The sequence below is a fragment of the Microcaecilia unicolor genome, chromosome 7 (genome assembly GCF_901765095.1).
Source record: "Microcaecilia unicolor chromosome 7, aMicUni1.1, whole genome shotgun sequence".
In the NCBI taxonomy this organism is placed as follows: domain Eukaryota; kingdom Metazoa; phylum Chordata; class Amphibia; order Gymnophiona; family Siphonopidae; genus Microcaecilia; species Microcaecilia unicolor.
In genome coordinates this window covers 108,158,437-108,180,950 of record NC_044037.1, presented here as the reverse complement: position 1 = coordinate 108,180,950, position 22,514 = coordinate 108,158,437, and the positions used below count along the sequence as shown (strand labels likewise).

The 22,514-nt window shown below is 43.3% G+C and overlaps 1 protein-coding gene across 1 annotated transcript in view; it reads right to left on the bottom strand.

Moving 5' to 3' along the window:
• Window positions 1-4,099: 4,099 nt before the first annotated feature.
• The window catches only part of TNFRSF12A (TNF receptor superfamily member 12A), a 51,241-nt gene continuing 32,826 nt past the window's right edge, over window positions 4,100-22,514 (bottom strand). The window contains exons 3-5 of the mRNA XM_030209102.1: window positions 14,921-15,058; window positions 7,458-7,512; window positions 4,100-5,565 (exon numbers count right to left, since the gene is read on the bottom strand). Of these exons, the coding sequence (XP_030064962.1) occupies window positions 7,460-7,512; window positions 14,921-15,058 (191 nt within the window). The 3' untranslated portion in view covers window positions 4,100-5,565; window positions 7,458-7,459. The remainder of the gene's footprint in view (window positions 5,566-7,457; window positions 7,513-14,920; window positions 15,059-22,514) is intronic.

Here is a 22,514-nt window from a genome sequence, read left to right as displayed (position 1 = left end):
GCTTCCAGGAGAGGGATAGAAAATAAGACAAAGAATATTATAATGCCTCTGTATCGCTCCAAGGTGCGACCTCACCTTAAATATTGTGCACAATTCTGGAAGCTGTATCTCAAAAAGGATAGAGCAGAATTAGAAAAGAGTAGCCAAAATTATTAGGGGGGGTGGAACTCATATGAAGAAAGGCTGAAGAAGTTAGGGCTGTTCAGCTTGAAGAGACAGTTGAGTTGGGATATGGTAGATATCTACAAAATCCAGAGTGGAATAGAACTGGTAAATGCGAATCGATTGTTTACTCTTTTGAAAAGTTACACAGTAATACTTTTAAATTAAACAGGAGAAATTATTTCTTTCACTCGGTGAATAGTTAAGATCTGGAACTCAATGTTGGAGGATATGGTAACAGCAATTAGCATGTCTGGGTTTAACAAAGGTTTGTACAAGTTCCTGGAGGAAGAGTCCATAATCTGCTATTAAGCTAGACATAGGGAAAGCCACTACTTATCCCTGGAATCGGTAGCATGGAATGTTGCTACTCATTGGGATTCTGCCAGGTACTTGTGACCTGGATTGGTCACTGTTGGAAGCAGGATACTGGGCTAGATGGACCATCAATCTTATCCAGTATGGCTGTTCTTATGTTCTTGTGACCTTGGGCTAATTACTTAAGAGGTCTTTTACTAAGCCACGGTAGTGTTTTTAGCTCGCGGTAGAAATCAGGTGGCGGTAAATGCTGAGACGCCCATTATATTCTTATGGACGTCTCAGTGTTTTCTGCCAGCTATCTACTGCAAGCTAAAAACACTACTGCGGCTTAGTAAAAGATCCCCTTAACCTCTATTGCCTTGGTACAAACTTGTAAGCCCTCTATGAACAGAAAAATACCTACTATAACTGAATGTAACTCACCTTGAGCTACAACTGAAAAAAAAAGGCATGAGCTACCGTAAATCCAAAATCCCATTCACTGAGGATGCTTTGCACCTTCCATGGTATGAACTTAAGGATGTCCTATGCCATGACAAGAAGGTAAGATCTGAGGTTTTACAGTAAAGCAGGGGTCCTCTCATTGCATTCATAGCTTTGCCCCCAAGATATCCCCCACTTCTTGTAATCCCCTGTTGCCTCATATTTCATCAAAAACAAACAAGAATCAGACACTATAGTTCAAACATGGTTTCTGAACTCTATTTTTTATTCATTTTCGTTTGTAAGAGCACCATATCTTCCAGGACTGTGACAATTTTAAAAAGTCTCTTATAAGCAAAATGTACAGACTTTATACAACTATGTAACAATATTTTATTTTCTTAACATGTCAAGGACCTGATTTACTAAAGCTTTTCTCCAATTCTGTGTCTACGGGAAAAAGCTTAAAAGGTCAATCTTCAAAAACGCTCAGCGCTTCTCTTAGCCAAAGTTTAGGTGCCTAAAATTTAGCTGAATTTTCATTTGACCTGCTTTCTGTTGAAAAATCACCATAGAACTAAGGACTCAATTTAACCTGCAATTCACTCCCATAAATTTAGGTGCTTAATGATAATAAAAATTGGTGATAGGCACCTAACTTTTTCTCCACCTCAGTTCCAGCCTCACAACCACCTGTGTTTTGATTACCTAAATTTAAGTACTCAGTGCTATTCAGGTTTCAAAGGAGCCAACTTTGGTACCTAATTTAAGTTGGGCACACAAACCCTTTGGCAACTAATCCCTTAGGTGCTGAGGACACAAATGGATTCAGGCAGATGGGTCTGAAGTGTAGTTGTTATGTTTATTTGTGTCAGGTTATGTAGCTGCTGTAAGCATGTGAGTGTATGTTTGTGTTCCTGTCAACAGTACACGCAGTAACTATATGCATGCACAACAGCACCTCTGCTTGTAAAACTTGCATCTGTGCATGTCTGTGTTTCTCTGTGGTTGTGTATCTGCAAGCAGATTGTGATTGTGTGTATATGTGTGTGTGTGTGTAAGAACACAGTTGTGCTTGTACCTACAGTCCCCTCTAAGCTGAGCGGGAGTCCTCCAACTGCATTGCTGCCAGTGGTGGGGTGGTGGTGGTGGTGGGGTGCTTCAATATTGTATTTTCAGTCACTAGGGCCAGACAGGTTCCTTGGAGTGCCGAACTTGCCTGTCTCTCACTATTGGAACATGGGATCGTGAAACAGTACCCCTCCCCCTTGGCAGGACTAAGTGGAGGATGTCTGCTCAGCTTAGAGCAAGGGTTCTCAACAGGGGCATAGCCAGACCTCACAGTGGGAGGGGGCAAGAGCCCGAGGTGGGGGGGCACATTTTTGTCTGCCGACCTGCCACACCTCACTCCCTCGCCCCCCTGCCACTTCCCACCAACTGCCGCAGCAAATGCCTTGGCTGGGGGGGGTCCCCAACCCCCGCCAGCTGAAGCATTGTCCAGCACCGGTCTCTGGTGCTACCGCATTGCCTGCCTTGTCTTCCCCTCATGTCGGGCATGCTCCTTTTAGTGAAATTGAGCATGCTCAGTTTTACTAAGCGGAGCGTGCCGGATGTGAGGGGAAGACAGAGCAGGGCAGGCAACGTGGCGGCACTGGACAACACTTCAGCTGGCAGAGGATGGGGACCCCCACCAGCAAAACCAGGGGACGGGAAATTTTGGGGAGCCCAGGCCCCCGTGGCCCCACGTAGCTAAGCCACTGGCTCTCAACCTGGTCCTTGGAACACATCAAGCCAGTCTGGTTTTCAGCACAAACGGTGGGAAGGGATACACGGGACAGCAGATTCTCCTAGCCATGGGCAAGTGAAACCCATTAGCCACCTAAACTATAGAAAGCCAGAAGCATAACTTTCAAATTCCTTCCTTCTTCCTTTCTCCCCTCACCCTCCCCTATGTTTGGAAATTCAGAGCAACCCATCTGCCTGATCCTCTGCCCTTGAGGATCATATAGCATATACACTATACATATATAAATAATATATTTATGTGTGTGTACATACACACAGTAAACAAATCACTTTGAGAACCTGCCAATATATGTGACTGACTTTTCCACCATTCATGGCTTGATGCTACATGCCTGTAACCCTTAGAGGTACTGTCTCTCCATGTTTAGTCACAGGTATACAAGTGGTGGAGGTAAATGGGCAGAGTCTGGCAAAAGATGGAAGGATTAGCCCAGAAAAGATGCACAGGCTTTCAAAATTTGCATTCTTTGAAAATACTCATACTCTTTAACAATATGTACATCCTTCAAAGATACATGCATCCTTTGAAAATATGTACAGCTTTAAAAAATACATACATTCTTTGCAATAGATATAGTTTTTGATATTGTACACAGCCTCTGGAAATACACATTTTTAAAATGTTCACATCCTTTGGAAAATATTATGAATAGTATTTGAACATCTGAGTTTGACTGTATGTATGTGATACACACACATACATATCCAACTACCCACCCATCCGCTGACACGTGCGCGCACACACACACACACACACACACACACATACATACCTACCTCATCCAACCACTGTGCAACGTTTCTCACACATGCACATCATGCATAAGAGATCTGTGACATTCCAATCATCCTGCTCCCTACTAAACTGAGCCAAGGAAGGGATATAGGGAAAGCAAAAGGTGATTCTAATTCCACTTCTCATACCAGGTTGTGTGATGCCATCAGCGAGGTTCCTTTCCTCTTTCTTTATGTCCAACTTTTTTTTTTTTTGCAGACCTTTGATGGAAGATGCTCTACAAATAACTCTTCATTTCATTAATTTAGGAATGATTTAGAAATTCCACTGCCCAAGTGATGAAACCCTCTGAATGAAAACCTTCTACATTTTCTAAAGCAAATATGGGGTCCCCAAACTTATCTCAAGTGCTCTGAGACACCGCAAGCCCCAGAAAAGCTGTTTCTTTCCAGAAGCCCATGGCACACAGCAAGCTTGACCTGTATGGTGCCTGAACCCCCTGTGCGCTTCTCTGAGGGGCCCTTTTACTAAACGGTTGGCACATGGCAACAGAAGCCCGGCAGTAGTTCCCACCCCCAGCGTGTGCCATTTGTGGCGCTACAAAAAGATTTCTATTTTTGTAGTGTTGGTGCTTACCCAGAGGTAATCGCTGCATGGTTACTGCCAGGATAGCACGGGAGCCCTTACCGCCACCTCAATTGGTGAGAGTAAGTGCTCCTCCCCTGATATGACTGTGTGGCAACTGATTCGCTTACCGCACGGCCACTTCTTTTTCAGAAAAAAAGGACAGATAGCCTTTTACCCGCTGTGGTAAAAGGGGGCCTCAGCGTTACTAGCACAAACTCCCTTTTACCGCAGCTTAGTAAAAGGACCCCTGAATCTCATGAGCAGAGTGCACAAGTTTGAGTACCATGCAGTGTCAAAAGGAAATAGCAGAAGATGCACTGCTGAGGTGGTGTACTCATATGGCACATGCAGGTACATCTGCTGCTGTTTGATGAAGCTGATCTGCTGGCCAGACTGCCCATTCCCCTCCCCTCCCCCACTGCCATGAAGTTCTATGGGACATTCCTTCCCCTCCCCCCACTGTAGTGCCTGCTTGAAAATACAACACTTTCACTCTGAACCCACAGCCCTCACTACTGTAACCTGAAAAGCATACAACCTACGGAAAGCCTCATAGTTGCCTTGGAGCAGTCAATAGCTTACCCGGAAGGGAGAGCAAAGCCTACATTCAAAGTCAATGAGGTTCAGGGTCACATAGCGAGGGACCGTTTCTCCTAGTCTAGCAATGTGCTCCCCATATGCATAAAGGCACCCACCCACACATACACAGCATCCATATACGCACAGCATATCCCAGTCCCCCCACCCTCCCCCCGGTGCAAAATACTGTGTGCAAAATTCAGCAGCATCAGAAGAAAAAAAAAGACCAAAAAATAAATTTTTAAGGCAATCATACAGTGAGCCAGCACCGCCTGGGTGCAGACCCTTACAAAGAATGAACTCGATAGATCATCCTGTCTTTAAAGAAGAAACCTGGCTGAATAGATGCATGTGCTGCTGGCTCATGCACTTTGTGTCAATTTGGGGGTTTAGGGTTTAATCCCCTTTTTAACTAAGGGGGAGCAAGAAAGCCAGTGAAGAAATACTAACTCATTTTTCATTTCCAAACAATATAAATTAGGGGTTTCAAGTACCCCTCTCTTCTTTTTCTATATATATATATTCAGCCCCCTTTGTATCTCTTGGAGAATAGAGCCATATTTATACACATTTTGCTTTCAAACAGTTTTTTTTTTCCCAAAGGAGCTACTCATTTACTTAGCTATAATTTTCATTGGGGAGGTTTAGCTTTACTAATGGTCTGCAGGAAGGCTTCACACGCTTTCTTCTCTCTTCCTTGGCAGGCAGTGCAGCTCCATACTGTGGATTTGAGGGTTGAGGGTCCTCCTGTGCTCTTCTCCTCTCCCTGTCAAGCAATCCCCAGGGAGGCTCCTGGAAAACAGCTGTCCACCTCTGGGGGCAAGAGGGGGAGGGGAGGGAAGAGAAGGGAAAGAAGGGGTTGTAGTTCCTTCCTGCCTCTGTTGCCAGCCTCACACACCCTCAGTGTTTCCCTGTAAAGAAAGAAAGAAAGACTCTCTTGCAAAAGTTGTTTTTGAACAGAGGCAGGGGAGTCAACGAATCAGTGAATTTCAGTAAAATATCAAAAGTTATAGTTCACCTTATTTCTTGATGTCCCTCATCTATAGATTTTTCCCCCTTTTATTTAACCACCTTCGCTCTAGCCCACTGTATGGGTTGTTTACCTGCTGTTTGGTCTTATGTTTTCATTTGTTTGCTGTGTGTATGGTATGCTTAGTCTCACTGGTCACCACTTTGGGTGGTCTTTTCAAGCACTGTGAAGGCAGACTACAAGAACATTAATAACTTCTCTCTCTATAAAACAGTGACAATAACAGCAAGATGAAATCCCAGGGTACAGAGAGGACAGCAATAGTGCGGTTCTAGAGCTGAACCGTAACAGTGTCTTGCTAAAGCAGCCATCCCAATTACATGTGTGTAGAGGGTTGTAAGGAGAGGGTGTAGTGAAAGCTGTCACTATGCCAGAGGGATTGTATAGCAATGGCAAGGACGTAGCTCAAGACTGTCAAAAATAAAGACCCTCTTTCCCTCCTCCCCCCCTCTGGATTAGAGACAGAAGGAAAGAGAGTGGAATATACAAGCTGTGCCTGGACATACAAAGAACAAGAGAGACAGAGAAGGCCATACGGAGAATCAGGAAAAGCTCTACAATTATCATGGTTGGAGCTCCTCTTTCTTTCACTATGCAACGTGCAGAATTTGGCTATGCATACTCATCGCAATGCCAATAAAGTTTCTTTGAATCCAAGCCAATGAGAGGGTATCCTGGCTTTGTTTCGCAGCCTCTGGCCCTGTTTCATTCCCTAAACATAGAAAGGCAGCTCTCTCTTCTCATTTACTGTCTCTCTGAGACGTACCCTGCTCTGTCTTGGAGGCTGTGCTAATAGGAGGGAGAAAGAGAACGGGAGAGAGGGTCTTACTCAGAAATTCCCTACTCTGAGCCAGCTGTTTTCCATTTATCCCTGCCTGCAGGCGTCAATCCTTTCCCGTCTGTCTTTAATACTTTTCATCTTCCTTGCCTCAAATCTCCTCAGCGGAAACTTCTACACATCATTCCCGAAAAGAATACAAATTTTAGCTTGGGAAATGTAATATATGCCTGGGGCTCATCAGTCAAAATCTAGGGTGGAGGCAAGGAAGAACAGAGTAGAACATCATATTGAATTATGAGAGGACTAATCCAGATCGGAATGGGGAACGCATGTGAATCCATTGATAAACTGGGAAGTGCTTCTGGTGTCTGGAGGGAGACTGTGGTGACACTACTTTCCAAATGGAAGAAGGAGGGGCTACAAGATCTACAATGCACTGGGAAATGTAGGTAAAAGCCTCAGGTAGCTGTCATAGCAAACAGACTACCAGTCCTAGTTTTACATCATTGTAACTGTGAAACTTGTAACTTCAGTTCCTCTAATAAGGTTCCCAAATCCATCCTGGGGGACCCCCCTCCAGCTAGTCAGGCCTTCAGGATAACCACAATGAATAGACATGAGAGAAATTAGCATATATTAGCATGTATATTGAAACTGATCTCATGTATATATGCGCAGCTCTGGGGTGCCCAGGGCAGGTTTGTGAAGCTCTTCTATAATGTAAGTTCTAAATCCCCTCTCCTGCATAAGGTTGCCACCTGACTCCATGTCATCTGGACAGACAAACCCAGTCCTGGTTTTACTCAGCTGCATGCATGAATGTATACTTCTGATTTTCTCAGAAAACTCAGTGGGACAATCAGAACTACAGGCTCATGTGTGCAATGGGGAAAACCAGGACTGAATTAGCCTGTTCCTTATGACATGGAGTCAGGTGGCAATCCTGCAAGACACCAGCCCCCATGTCCCACGGTCCCACCTCAAAGCCATACCTTCAGTGTATCAGCGACTCTTCTGCCGAGTGTCCTCCTGTTTCTTCAATTGGTGCTGCAATCACAATACAGTTTGATTTAATTTTAGTTAGAGATCCAGATGCATGATAACAATAATGAATATTTCTATCACATCCACATCTTTTTTGTGCTTCTTTCCTTGTGGGGCGGGGACTCCCAGGCTTGACTATATTATACTTCCATATAGTTCTGGGCTGCTCAATAACTATACTAAACACCAATGGGGAAGGAGGATCTTACATGATTTGATTTTGTCATAGGAGTTGTTATTGAGGGGGGGGGGGGGGGGTGGTGGCAAGGGCCACCCCCCAAAATTGACTTATTACTTCTTTGCCACTTCAGCCAAAACCAGACATTACATGTAAGCTACTCTGGCTATGACTGCGGCTCTGGTGCCATTATGTTCTAGGTAGCATGGCAGCTCCTTTCTGCTACCCACAGGGGCTAGGTCATGAAACTCCATCTTCCTCAGTATGAACCGCTGGCTCTGTGTCTATGGAGCCCTGCACAGTTCAAACATAATCTGTTATTAATATTCCATTCAATATTCAGAGTGAGTTAACCAGCGGCTGACCGATTAACTCACGTCTCGGTGGATAACCGGTCATTTTCAGAGGGATTTAATTGCTTATCACCACTGAAAATGCCCAGTTAGTGCCAAAAATAAAGCCAGAGATGTTGGGGGCGTTCCAGGGGCATGACCGGTTAAGTCTTGATATTCGGAATTTAACTGGCCAGGCTTTGCGGCCACATAAGGCCGCATAAAAGCAGGCTCATCTTTGCCCACTAAGCCATTGATGGTTAAGTCTGAATATCGACTTAACCGGTTGCACTAATCAGTGTTGAAAAACCCAGATATTCAATGCCGGTCACCAGAAACAGCCTGGCACTGAATATCCAGGTTGAACGCTGGCAACGGACAGTCAAAGTGTTGCCCACCGCTGGCTGAATATTGGGTGGATTATGTCTTCTTGAGCCAGTTGGCACATAAGGCAAGAAAACACACCAAATCAGGGCCACCGGGGGTGGGGGGGGGGCAGGGGGGGGGGGCAAGAGTCCCTGGACCCAGCCTTCAAAGGGGGGCCAGGCACCGGCAAGATTTTGAGGAAGCAGAAGGTTGGCTGCTTCCAGGAATAATCCCGTCCTTCTTTCTAAATCGTGAGATGCCACCAGACTGAGCGGGTGACTGATTGATGTAAACTGGAGAGCGTGCGCAATGGGAGGTGGCTATGTCGAACAGTTTAGCTATTTGAGTATGCACATCTCCCTTTGCTCCAGGAGACACCAGGCCGAGATCAGTGACAAGGCTGCTGCTTTAGAGGTTGCAATTTGCGAGCGGAGTGTCGGGTGAGACAAGGAGTGCGGGGGAGGTGGCGCTGCCCTGCTCAGACTCCCTCTTCACTGCATTAGTTTCAGGTTGAGAGTTTTGCTATTTTTTTGACAGATCGGGGGCAGCGGTTCAAGTGTGTGTGTGTGGGGGGGGAGGGGGGGGGGCAGCGGTCCTGCCCCCTGCCTGGCTGCGTCTCTCGGCAGCCCTGCACCAAATACATGTGGAGGTGACTAGAATACTAGCATATATGTGTGCACATTTGCATGCAAATGTCAACAATCTGCCTAAATGCTATTCTATAAAAAAGGCACCTAACTGTGATGGTGTCTACTTTGAAGATGGGCATACACATAGATGAAGTACTAGGTGGAGTGTGTGTGAGGTGCACAGTTACGTGCGTAAATTATTGAATTCTATAATTTATCTGTGTGTTTTAGCACATTAGGGGCAACAGCTCTACAGTGTGCCTACTTTCTTTATAGAAAAAGTGCCACATAGGCACCATCTATGCGCCTAAATACACGTTCACTGTTACAGAATTGCCCTCATAGTGGCCGATTCTATTAAGGGCGTTAAAAGGTAGGCACCAAAAATGTGAGCATTAAGCTAGTGTCTCATAATAGCAAATTTGCATGCCAAATTCATTATAGAGGGTCCGATATTCAGCCGGCGGCATGCAGCCAGTGGAGTTAAACCCAGATATTCAATGCCTGGCCATTTTCAGCGACCAGCATTCAATATCCAGGTTTATTTTGACTGCTAAAAGTTAAATGGCTATGCTAATATTCAGCACTAACCAGTTAACATTTTAGCGGTCAAAGATAGACCTAATATTTAAGAGGCTTATTTTGATCGCTCAACATATCCATTTTGGAACTGAATATCTAGGCCTAACTGGCTATGTCGCGCAATATAGCCAGTTAGCAGCTAACCAGGATATTCAGTGGGAGATAACTGGTTTTCTCCTGCTGATATCTGCAGTTCGGCGCTTAAACACTATTTAACTGGCCTGGAGCCATTCCTGACCAGTTAGATAGTTTTGAATACTGGGGAGAGAATTGCTAGCATAAGAAAATTCTTTATAGCTATGCTCCCATTTTAGGGGAGGCAGAAGAGGATCATGAGTAGCTTATGGATATACGTTGAGTAAATTGGACTCCTCCCAGTTGGGTATGGATGGGTTATAGGATGTGTGAGTGTGAGTGTGTTGGATTACAGGATAATATAAAATCGCTCAGAAGATTATGAGATTTCCACATAAGCCCCTTGGATCACAGTGCATCGGGGTGTGCTTGGCTTTGACTGAATTTGGTATTTTGATCTTCTTGTATTATTGTTTGGAGATCACAATGCCTTGGTTGACTGTAGTTGTATTTTTTCCTTTTGGTGTGGAATTTTGACTGAATATCTGAGTTGTACTTACAACTGCTGAGTTTTCAAATAAAATTATAAAGAAAAAAAAAATACTAGCATAAAGGACTAGATTCTCTAAATGGCACTGAACCCCCCCCCCCCCCCCCCCCACTGAGTGCTGTTCTATAAGTTGCGACTAAAGTTAGGCACGGTTTATAGAATAGTACTTAAGTTCTAGGGGTTGCACTTAAATTTAGATGCATCCATTTGCATCAACGAAAATGTGGTGCAAATATCCATGCCTAAATTTAGACACAGAGCCCCCTTATTCTATAATTTTGTTTGTAACCAAAAACCGCACCCATGATCCACTCTGAACCGCCCATGACCCTCCTATTTCCATGCTCCCTTTTTTGGGCTAATCGTAAAATTTAGGTGTCGACCATGTGCCTAAATATACGCGCATACATCTTAATTGATTCCAACCAGCACCAATAATTGCTTGTTAAAAAGCTAATTATTGGCGCTAAATGGCTACATATTCAAATAAGATGCACATGCAATTTGGGCCTGTGTCACCCTTTATAGAATTAGGGGGAAAGCACCTAAATTTTGATACAAATCCTTATGCCTGCTCCATGGCAGGTGTAAATGTTTGTGACTAAATGCGGCACTATGTGTGCACAAAGGACAGTATCCTATAAAGTGGTCACTGGAATGGTCAGGACTCCCATGTCCCTCCCACGTGAACACTCTCTTTGCAGTTACGCACTAGAGCCCTTAGACATCAAGTTACAGAATAGTACCTAAGTGCACTTATCATTTAACCATTGTTTTGGCTCATAACTGCTGTTGTAGCAGACGTCAGCTGCCAAACTGGTGACAAACCTTTGGTACACTATGGGGATCATTTTCAAAAGAGAAAAACATCCAAAGAGTGGCATAAATCCGCATTTAGACATTTTCCTCTGTCATAGAGGCTGGTATGTACTGTTTCATTTACATCTTTGCGGGGTGGAAGGGGGTCAGTGACCACTGAAGGAGTAAGGGTGTGTCATTCCTTTATTCCTGCATAAGTACATAAGTAATGCCACACTAGGAAAAGACCAAAGGTCCATCAAGCCCAGCATCCTGTCCACGACAGTGGCCAATCTAGGCCAAGGGCACCTGGCAAGCTTCCCAAACGTACAAACATTCTATACATGCTATTCCTGGAATTGTGAATTTTTCCCAAGTCCATTTAGTAGTGGTTTATGGACTTGTTCTTTAGGAAACCGTCTAACCCCTTTTTAAACTCTGCTAAGCTAACCGCCTTCACCACATACTCCGGCAACGAATTCCAGAGTTTAATTATGCGTTAGGTGAAGAAACATTTTCTCCGATTTGTTTTAAATTTACTACACTGTAGTTTCATCGCATGCCCCCTAGTCCTAGTATTTTTGGAAAGCGTGAACAGACGCTTCACATCCACCTGTTCCACTCCACTCATTATTTTATATACCTTTATCATGTCTCCCCTCAGCCGTCTCTTCTCGAAGCTGAAAAGCCCTAGCCTCCTTAGTCTGCAGTGGTCATCTGGCCATTTAGGACACTTTTTTGTGGCTTATTTGTTAATAATCTAGTAGAAATCCACCGAAGTGGAGAACTCTAAATCCCAAGGGAAATACCAACAGCAGAAAATAAGTGGGAAATTGACCGTGGACTCCAGAAAAGAGAGGGACAACCTTGATACTTCTAAGAAGATTTATTAATAAAAAGATGATGCGTCTCCGCATTTCGGTCAATGACCTGCCTCAGGAGTCTGTTGTTGACAAATAGATGACAAAATCTCCAATGTAGTATCTCTTACAATGTAAAAAAACATGAAAGAAGGGTCTTGAAAAAGACCGTGAGTTAAAAAAACAATGTGTCCTCTGGCACATCAGCTACGTGATGAGAAAGCATTGTTTAGAAATGATTTGTAGTAGTAGTTGTAGTAGTTTTAACTCACAGTCTTTTTCAAGACCCTTCTTTCATGTTTTTTTGCATTGCAAGAGATACTACATTGGAGATTTTATCATCTATTTGTCAACAAAAGACTCGAGGCAGGCCATTGGCTGAAAACGCGGGGCTGCGTTGAGGTTTTTTATTAATAAATCTTTTTAGAAATATCAAGGTTGTCCCTCTCTTTTCTAGAGTCCATGGTCGATTTCCCACTTATTTTCTGCTTATTCGTTAATAAAACAGGTCTAGACCAAAACGTCCAACTTATAGCCCTGGATGTTTTTTGTTTTGTTCCATTATGGCAGAAAAACTTTCAAGTGTTAGGAACGCCCAGATCCCGCCCTTAATATGCCCCTGACACATCCCCTTGTGATTTGAACATACTTCAGACGGCCTCCATAGAAAAACGTCTAAAAATTGGTTTTGAAAATACCACTTTGAACGTTTTTGTGAGAAAAATGTCCAAATGCAGATTTTTGCCACTTTTTGGACGTTTTTCTCTTTTGAAAATGAGCCCCATAGCTTATTTGTTACATTTAAAGTCTGTCCGGCAGATATTCAGGCTGTAGGAGGCAGGCCAGCTAAGGGCTGCAATCGGCGTTGAGCCCATATATTCAATGCTGGGCCATTTCCACTGACCGGCACTGAATATTCATGTTCTTTTTGGCCAGCTTAAGCTTAACCGGCCAAGTTAATATACAGTGCTGGCCGGTTACATTTATAGCAGCCAAAGATAGGACTGTTATTTAGGCGGTCCAATTTGGCCGCTATGCTGGCGATCACCTGAATATTCACAGCTAGCCAGTTAGCAGTGGAGGAGTGACCTAGTGGTTAGAGCACCGATTTTGCAATCCAGAGGTGGCCAGTTCAAATCCCGCTGCTGCTCCTTATGATCTTGGGCAAGTCACTTAATCCTCCATTGCCTCAGGTACAAATTTAGATTGTGAGCCCTCCTGGGACAGAGAAATATCCAGTGTAGTTGAATGTAACTCACCACTACTTAACATTTCTAAAGCGCTACTAGGGTTACGCAGCGCTGTACAGTTTCACAAAGAAGGACAGTCACCTTGAGCTACTACTGAAAAAGGTGTGAGCAAAATGGAAATTAAAAAAAATATATATATATTGCACAATATAGCTGGTTAGCTGCTATGTGCTAAGCACCAATATTCAGCAGAGATAACCAGCTATCTTGTGCTGAATATTAGTGCTTAGCCAGTTAAATACTATTTAACTGGCCATGAGCCGTTCCTGGCCAGTTAAATAGCATTGAATATCAGTCAATGCATAAGACATTTTCTATCACTCCCATGGGGACTGCAGGCAAAAAATTGGTTTTGTGTCATTTTCAGTGTCATTTGTGTGTTTTGTTAAAAAAAAAAAAGTGTTTCGGGTTTAAGTATCATTAATAATGTACACTGTGGAGAACATGATAAAAATCCAAAAATGCAGGGCTTTTCCTATCATTTTGTTTTACTAACTGGAAAAGAAACAGGATGGACACAGAGTTCACATTTCCAATATTGTTTCAAGCGAACACACATCCCTAGCATTTAATTGAAATTGACTGAAGCACAGGATGAAAAAGTACAAATAAAAATGGGATTTTTTGGCGTTATCTGAGCAGCCTTATCATGCAGCTCTATACCCTGTATGACTATTTCATTTGTCTTGAGACTACTGTTATATTAGCTGTGGTTATTCTCTCAATATTAGGTCTACATATCATTATTTCTGACAGGTGACATAAATCTACAAGACTGGTAGACAGGCAGTATATAAATACTTTTAAATACATAAATTTTTAGTGACGTTAACTTTTATGCAAAAAAATATGCAGATTTGTCATATATTAATGCCACAGGATTTGATCATCTTTGCTGTATAATCTAATCATCATCAGTTGCAGGAGATCTCCTAATAACACTATTCCCATCATCCTCTTATCTAAGTCATTTACATCCATAAACTCCAAGGGTATCAGCCTTCTAACCATGTCATTCATCTTTATAGATTTTAACGGTGTAACCTTCCTAAAAACACGCTGCCCAATACTCATAGAGATTTAAGTAGGCAGGAGAGGCTCAAAAGCTGTCTTAAATTTGGCTGGTTAACTATGTGGGTGCCAGCACTCGCGTGACATAATTCTAATGTCTGTCGTCCTGATTTTTCCCCACCCCTCCATCTGGCACCCTCCTAAAGCAGCCCCCTTCCTTCTGATCCCCCCTACCATGCCTCCAACGAGGGCCATACCTCCTCCTACTCCTCCTGGTGAGTCAATCCCCCTTCAAACACCCCTGCCATTCAGGATAGACCCCTCTTAGGCCTGCCTGAAGTCCCTGGTGGTCCAGTAGGAACCACTCCTGCCCCTAGCAACTGCTACTCCAAAATGGCTGAGAAGCAGTTTAACCCTTATGTGGGCCATGAATGAATATTGGCTGGGACCCACATAAACTTTGGTGGCTAGCACAGGGACAATTAGCTCTGAATATTCAATGCGGGTGTCTGGACGTGGCCTGGCACTGAATATCTGGGGCTAATTTAGCTGGTGATGGTCAGTATTTTAAAAACTGCTGACTGCCACCGACTGAATATTGATTGGACTATTTCCCTTCACAGACATCAGGGAAACTACTCTCCAAGCCACACAGTTCAACTTTATTTGATATATCGCTCATCAATGACATAGCTAAATGGTTTACAATCAACAATAAAAATAAAAAAGAGTAGGGAGAAAGAAAGGAGAGACACAAAGGAAAGCCTAGAGTTTACTTACTGGTGAATTTTTCCCTCTTTCGACACTGGGTGAAGAATATGACTAAGCCGATGATCACACAAAGCATGACAAAGATGGTAGCTGTGCCCCCAACAATCAACCACATGGGATCATTCTTCTTTGCTATGACATCATCACCTGAGGGAGGGAACAGACAGCAGGATATCAGATATCAGGTTCTACTGTTAAAGGTTAGGCAAGGGCACATTTGTTTTGGAGGACTAGTCTCGAAAGGGCTATTCTCATTGTTTCCGTCTCCCAATCCTATGATTGGGGGTGGGGGGGCGCACCACAGTCCTAGGGAACTCTTGTGACTAGTTGAAGTACAAGATGTATTATGAATGTGACATTTAAAATGTAAAAAACAACAAAAAAAGGGAATGCTGTATAAATCTTTACAGAAGTGTATTTCTTTCAGGTGCTATATATGCCGAGACTAGGGAGAGGACATAGGAGCCAAGTGCCTGCCCCCCAAACAGGGGTGTAGCCAGATGGCCAATTTTGGGTTGGCCTGAGCCCAAGTTGGGTGGGCACGGCATTCACCCCCCCCCCCCCCCCCGGTTTCTCTTTCCACCCTCCGCCAATTTCTGCCCACCCAAAATATTGAAAGCCTGAGCTGGTGGGGATTCCCAAACGGCAGCCGGCAGCACTTGCCTCAAGCTAACGCCACTGCCAGCAGGCCACATATTCAGAAAAACTGAGTATGTGCAGAGGGGCCAGTGTCGGCGTCAGCTCAAGGTAAGTGCTGCCGGCTGCCATTTGGAAGAGTGCTGCCTGAGGAGGAGGAAATCTTCAGCTGGCATGGTTTATGGATCCCCACCAGCCACAGCACGATTGTCACAATTTTTGATGGGCCTGAGTCCAAATTCCACCCAGACCCACCTGTGGTTACGCCACTGCCCCCCAAAAGAACACTTTATAGCTAACTCCCTAAGACTTCTAAATCACTTTTTAATTCAGTAAATGGGCTCTGCCCAAGGTGACAGCTAACCTTACTACAAGTGGTAAGACCACTGACTACCAGAAATTAACAGTGAACTTGGACTTGCCTGAACTTTTCAATTACTGAGGGCTGCGATAGGGCTGCTTGACCTTTCAGAGTGGATAGCTTCAATTCACAGCACTGTACTATTGCACAATTCAGACACCACGATTTCTGGGGTGAGCCAGACTAAAATGATCCATGAAGCAAGCAGGAGCGCTCTGTGTCATACATTCAGTTCCTATTTCCCAGGCACACAAAAAAAGAGGATATCCACTGCTCAGTCTTTATGCAACATGGTAACTAGCTCAGCAGCCCTGTTGGCTTCCGCACTCCAATCAGATAAAGTTCCTTCTGACTCAGAGGAAAGCCAATGTCTTTTCCTTCCTCCCTATGTCCTCTGACGTCAAACTCTCCTTGGTCTCAGCATATGTAGTGCCTGAAAGAAATATACTTCTGCAGTGTTCACTTTATAAAAAAAATTAAATGACCCATCCATAACACATTTTATACTTCAGCTAGACACAAGAGTTCCCTAGGACAGTGGTTCCCAGTCTGTTGCACCAATCTCTACTAACTGTATAGCTTCTCCTGCAGACACTTATAAGGACACTAAATAGGGATCTATAAAGGGATTACTCAAAACACATGTAAAGGGACTCCCAAGGTCTTGAGTGAAGGCTTAAATGAAAACATACTCTGTTAAAGGCCCAAAGTAAGAATGTGTAGGAGCACTTGGTCACACTGTGGGAAAGCCTGGCTCTTCATGCCTTTAATACATAGGGTGACTGACTATACACCCATTCTGCACCTGGACTAGCCTGCAACACAAACTGTAACTTAGACCAGTTTCTTATATCTTGATTAACTGTACGAAGAACTTGCCTTTAGTTTTGGCGCCCATTTATTTATTCCAACATACTCTGTACCACCCATCTTGCCCCCATCTATATATCTGCTTTTCGCCACTCAGTTATATGGTAAGGTTTATTGTAGAAAAGCATTAGCATCATATATATGTTATTTGAATACTCTAATTGTATGCTTATTAGGTGCTTCATTAGTATTATGCTGACATCGTATTATATCTCTGTTAATTTAAATTTCAGTGTGGTTAAATGTGTACATTTTTGATCCTGTTTCATGATAGCCCCATTATTAGGCTTAAATTTGCTGTTTTCAAGTTTTCCTCTTTCATTGTATTTTTGTTTATACTTGTTAATTTTACTGTTGTTATGCTGTTAACAAAATTGTAAGTTTGATGTTAAACTGTACTTGCTGTACACCGCCTTGGGTGAATCTCTTCATAAAGGCGGTTAATAAATCCCAATAAATAAATAAATACAGTGCAATCCGCTTAAGTGCAAGGGTCTGGGACCAAAGAAATGCATGCAGTTAACTAGAGTGTGCACTTAACCGTTGTGACCCAAAGAAGCTTGACATCTGATAAACATATGTACAATACTGTTTATTATTATAAGTACAGTATACAGTCTCCATTAACTGACATTAGGCTTGCTTGAAGTAATCAGTTATAGTCCTCTGTACATTCTTGGGTCTGTGAGTTCCATAGACTACGTCTGCCAGACAAAAAAACTGTCTTAGCACTGACATCCAGTGGCCTCCAGATAGGCCCGCACGGTGTTGAGGCTCTCCAGCGCTCTTGCAAAAGTGACAGGAGGAGGTTGTTGAATTTCGTCAGCATGTGCCTCGCTGCTCATTTCTTATCTGTTCCATCATCAGCCGTTGTTGCCTGCGTGTAGGCGCATATCTCGACATCAGTGCTGTCTTCAGCTGTTTGTAGATCGTAATCAACAGCTACGTAGCGATGGAACTCCTCTTCAGTAACACCAGCTGGGATGTCAATAACCTCTTTATCTGACGAGTTTGCAACAGCTGCATCTGTTTCATCCCTCTTCACATCCTTAACAAAGCTTGCCTGCTTGTAGCAGTTCACAATGGTTGCCTATGTAACATGATTCCAGGCTTCTTTCTGCATATGTACGGAATCCAACAGTGATAGATTACGAGCCATTTCAACAGCACGTTTATCCTTGCCAGTCTGGTCATCCATAACGCTCATCAGACGACGTAGCACAAGAGTCCGATAATGTTGTTTGAAATTGGCTATTATGCCCTGATCCATAGGTTGGATCAGAGAGGTAGTGTTTGGTGGCAGGAATACCACCTTGACGTTAGATAGCCTGACATCATCCCTGTGTGCTGCACAATTATCACAAAGCAGCAAAATCTGACGCTTTTGTGCCCGCATTCTAGTGTCTAACTTCTTTAGCCACTGCTTCCAAATTTCCCCAGTCATCCATGAATTTGCGTTAGCCTCGAATGACACAGGAAGTTGCTTAACTTTCTTGAAGCAACAGGGCTGTTTGCTCTTTCCAATGACGAGGGGTTCCAACTTCTCACTCCCATCCATATTGCAGCAAACAAGGATTGTCAGTCGGTCCTTCGATGTTTTATCTCCAGTAGTTTCGGCATGTTTGAATGCAAGTGTTCCATCAGGAATCGCTCGCCATTAGAGACCATTTTTGTCAGCATTGAAAATGTCACGAGGTGCAAACTCGTTCAAGATGGTAGGAAGAACTGAAACAACCCAATTTTCAGCACCAAAGTCACCAGCGTCTTGTTTCTCACCATGCTGTTTCTTGAATTTTATGCTGTTCCTCTCCTTCCATCTTTCCAACCATCCAACAGTGGCTTTGAATTCAGTTAGTCCAAGACTTTCAGCTAGCTGGTTAACTTTCTCCATAAGCAGTGGACCACTGACAGGAAACTGTCTGCTCCTGACTTGAGAAAACCACCGAAGAAGAGCATCTTCTACCTCCTCAGCTTTTCCCGCCGTTTTCGTTTCCGTTGTGGATTTGTATTGTTTTGCCAGTCTTCCAGAAGCTAGTCTTTCTGCTTCAAGACACGTAAAATTTGACTGGGATTGACACCATATTCTTTAGCAATAGATGCTTGACTTTGTTTTGTTTTCTAATTTTTTAAGAACTTCTATTCGTTCAGCTAGTATTAAAGTCTTACAGTTCCGCCGCGACAACGACCCCGGTGTAGACCCTAACAACATTCTTTCGCTTATTCTCCCTGTGGCAGTTTTAAAGAGGCAGTAAATTTGAAATCTCGTTGGTTGTCATGCGCCAATCGTCTTCCATATTCCATGTGCGCGCTTATGCAGAGTCTCTCCTGCAGAGGAGCGGACTTGAACCATGCATCTAAGCAAATCTTGCACTTATCAGTGGTGTGCTAAACCAAAGTTTGTCCCCATAGAAATTGATGGTGCCAAAAACGGGACCGAAGTACGGCATGCAGTTAAACAGAGCATGCACTTATCCGACGTGCACTTAAATGGAGTGCACTGTACATAAATTCTATAAATCATGCTAAAAACGGGCACGGTTGGCACTAAGCATGATTCTATAAAGGGTGTGCACCCTTTACAGAATCGCGCTTAGTGCTGACTTCTGTGCCCTAACTTTGAGCTACAGATTTAGTATCCTGTAACAACAATTTTTCAGAATGCCCCAACATGCTCATGCCCCTCCCATGGCCACGCCCCCTTTTACATTACACACGATGGGATTTTGGTGCCCATAGTTATGGAATAGTGCGCAACCAGATGCGTGCACAAAACCTAATTATAGAAGACTATAAAAATGTTCAGGAAAAGGATTTTCCACCCTTCTCCCAAGTTTATTATGTCCCAGAAAGGAACTTGAATCAAGAGACTGAAATACCTATTGATGTTTCTCTTTTGCTTGAGACTTCTGACTCCGAACTGGTGACAGCCGCTACTTTGGTAGCGACTGTCGCCCTACTACCTGATAAGAATTGGATCTTCTGCCTTTTTTTCCGTAACAAAGAGAACCCTTTTTTGGGGTCTCAAAATATTGTTATTTCCTGATGTCTCCAAGGAGACACGTCGACGGAGGAAACAATTTTTACTCCTTAAGCCAGAAATTCTGCGCTTGGGGGGTGCCTTTTTTTTAAGGTACCCCTGCAAGTGCATAGTAAGGCTAGGGGGGGAAGAAATATGTATTTACTGAACCTGAACATCTGTCAGCATTAGTAGCCTCAGTTAAAATGGAGAAGCTTTAAAGAATAATGTATAATTTCTTAGCAGAGAAGGATTTACCTAATAACTTTTTTCCTTTAGTATAATTCTCCCCTTAGATTGCCTGAAGTCTTGGATCTCCCATTATGGACTTGAGTGTCTTATAATTTTGAAAGTGTATAGACTTATGTGCTTTTTTGAGAGTATTTTCCTTTTGTAATAGTTCCTAGTTATATGACACTTTCCTAAGCAAGATGTTTCTTGTAAATATTGTTTAAATGAATAAATAATAAATTAAAAAAAAAAAAAGAATATAAGCGTTGCCATACTGGGACAGACCAAAGACCATCAGGTCCAGTATCCTGTTTCCAACCGTGGCCAGTCCAGGTCACAATTACCTGACGGGATCCCAGAACAGTAAAACAGATTTTATGCTGCTTATCCTAGAAATAAGCAGTGGATTTTCCCAAGTCCATCTTAATAATGGTTTACGGACTTTTCTTTTAGGAAATTATCCAAACTTTTAAAAAAAACCCTGCTAAGCTAACTGCTTTTACCAATAAATGTCAATAATTGGTTGTTAGCACCCAATTATTGATTGCTTGTAAAGAAGTTAAGTTGCATGTACATCTTGGCAGTGTGCCTAAATTTAGGTGCCCAAATATGGGTGCCATACATATTTATTTATTGGGATGTATTAATTGCCTTTATGAAGAGATTCACCCAAGGCAGGTATAGTTTAACATTAAACTTACAATTTTGTTAATAGTATAATATAACTGACCAAATATAAACATAAATATAATAAATAGAATCCAGGGGACTGTGTCATAGGGCTAGATCTAGAGCCCTATGGATGCTGCTTTCCTTGTCTTGCTATTTTGCTGGTGGCAACATGGCTGTGTTTTTCCATAATTAAGACCTCTTTGCAAAGTATATATATTATGCACCACTCATTACCTGTTTGTGGCCACCAGTGAAACAGTACTGACAGACAGAGTATGGATACCATGGTAGGGCTCTGTATCATTGACCTTCCCCAATCTGGACAGTCCAACTCTTTTGCTTCAGGTGAGACCAACCAGGTTGGGAGATCTTTGATTGACTCTCTGATGGCGTAAATGTTCCTCCCCCCTTCAGTCTTTTATTGGTTGCCTTTACTGACTGTTGCAGAGATATTTCCCTTCACTCTAGCCCCCAAAATAAAAAGGTTAGCTGTAAGCAGGAAATCAAGTAAGGGAATCATAAAAACCACAGCCTGCCTGCTATCAAGAACTCAGCCATGTGTGTGGTGGTGAGGGGGGAGGGGGGAGGAAGTAGAAAGTCCTGCAGGGGCTTCATCTCTTACACTGTCTTTCTTCCCCAGCAGAAATCGCCTCTGCTCCCGTAGGCACATGCTCAGCTATTTTAGCTCTCCTTCACGTAGCATCCAGGATATTTTAAGATTTTATAGCAGCATAATATGTTATGTTATGTTTATGAGATTCTTGATAATACTTCCTTTCTGTAGTATATATTTGTAACTGCTTAAGACCCAGTCTTGGGAGTAAGCATCTACTGGGTCTCCCATATGAAAGGAATACTGGGTAGTTCTAGCCTAATTAAAGGGGTCTTTTACTAAGCAGCGATAGCGTTTAGCTCACAGTAGAAATCAGCTGGCGGTAAACGACAAGATGCTCATTATATTCCTATGGGCGTCTTGGCATTTACCACCAGCTGATTTCTATCAGAAGATATAAATGCTACTGTGGCTTAGTAAAAGATCTTCTAAGACTGTATAAGAATTAGCAGAAGTTAAAAAGGTCAGTCTGTCCCATGGAAGGGTCCTTAGGACCTAAGCAATCCACCAGACTCAAACAACTTATCACGTATTTTGGAATTCCTCGCAATTTTTAAGCAGCACTCAATGTTGTATAGAGAGAAGACTAAATTAAGAAACAAACCGATGGCCCCCTACCACTAGAAGGACTAGGCATCCATTTAAGAAAGCAGAATTCGGGGGGGGGGGGGGGGGGGGGGGGGGGGGGGAGGGGCTGTGTGCTGGTGCAGCAGTGATTAAGCTTTGTCTGCCTTTTGGTTAGGAAGGAATGACTCAGATAGTGAAGGGAAAGCTATCACATGGGAGACCAGAAATACCAGTCAGTCATTGCGCTCTGAGGAGCTGATGCCATAAAGTGCACTAGGCTTTGCGCACAGGTTAGCTTGGCTTTTGCGCTATGTATAAAGAAGTTTTGTGAGGGAGATAACTGTGTGCAAAGCCTAGGGTAGACAGCGCACAACAAATTTAAATCCATGCTAAGGAACCTTAGCTATTCTGCGCAGATGCAGAGAAGTTTGCAGAAGATGAAAAGGCTAAGCACAATTCCAGAGCTTTAGGAGTAAAAGGTTAGCTAGTTCTTCTGCAGTAGCGTTTACCTTCCCTTTATGAATGCAGGCATAAGGACCTGCAGCTTTTTTCTGGCCTCCTCGCTTCCCTTCCCTCTCAGCATCCCGCCCTCATGGAAAGGAAATCACATCAGAGGAAGGTGGGACGTTGAGAGGGA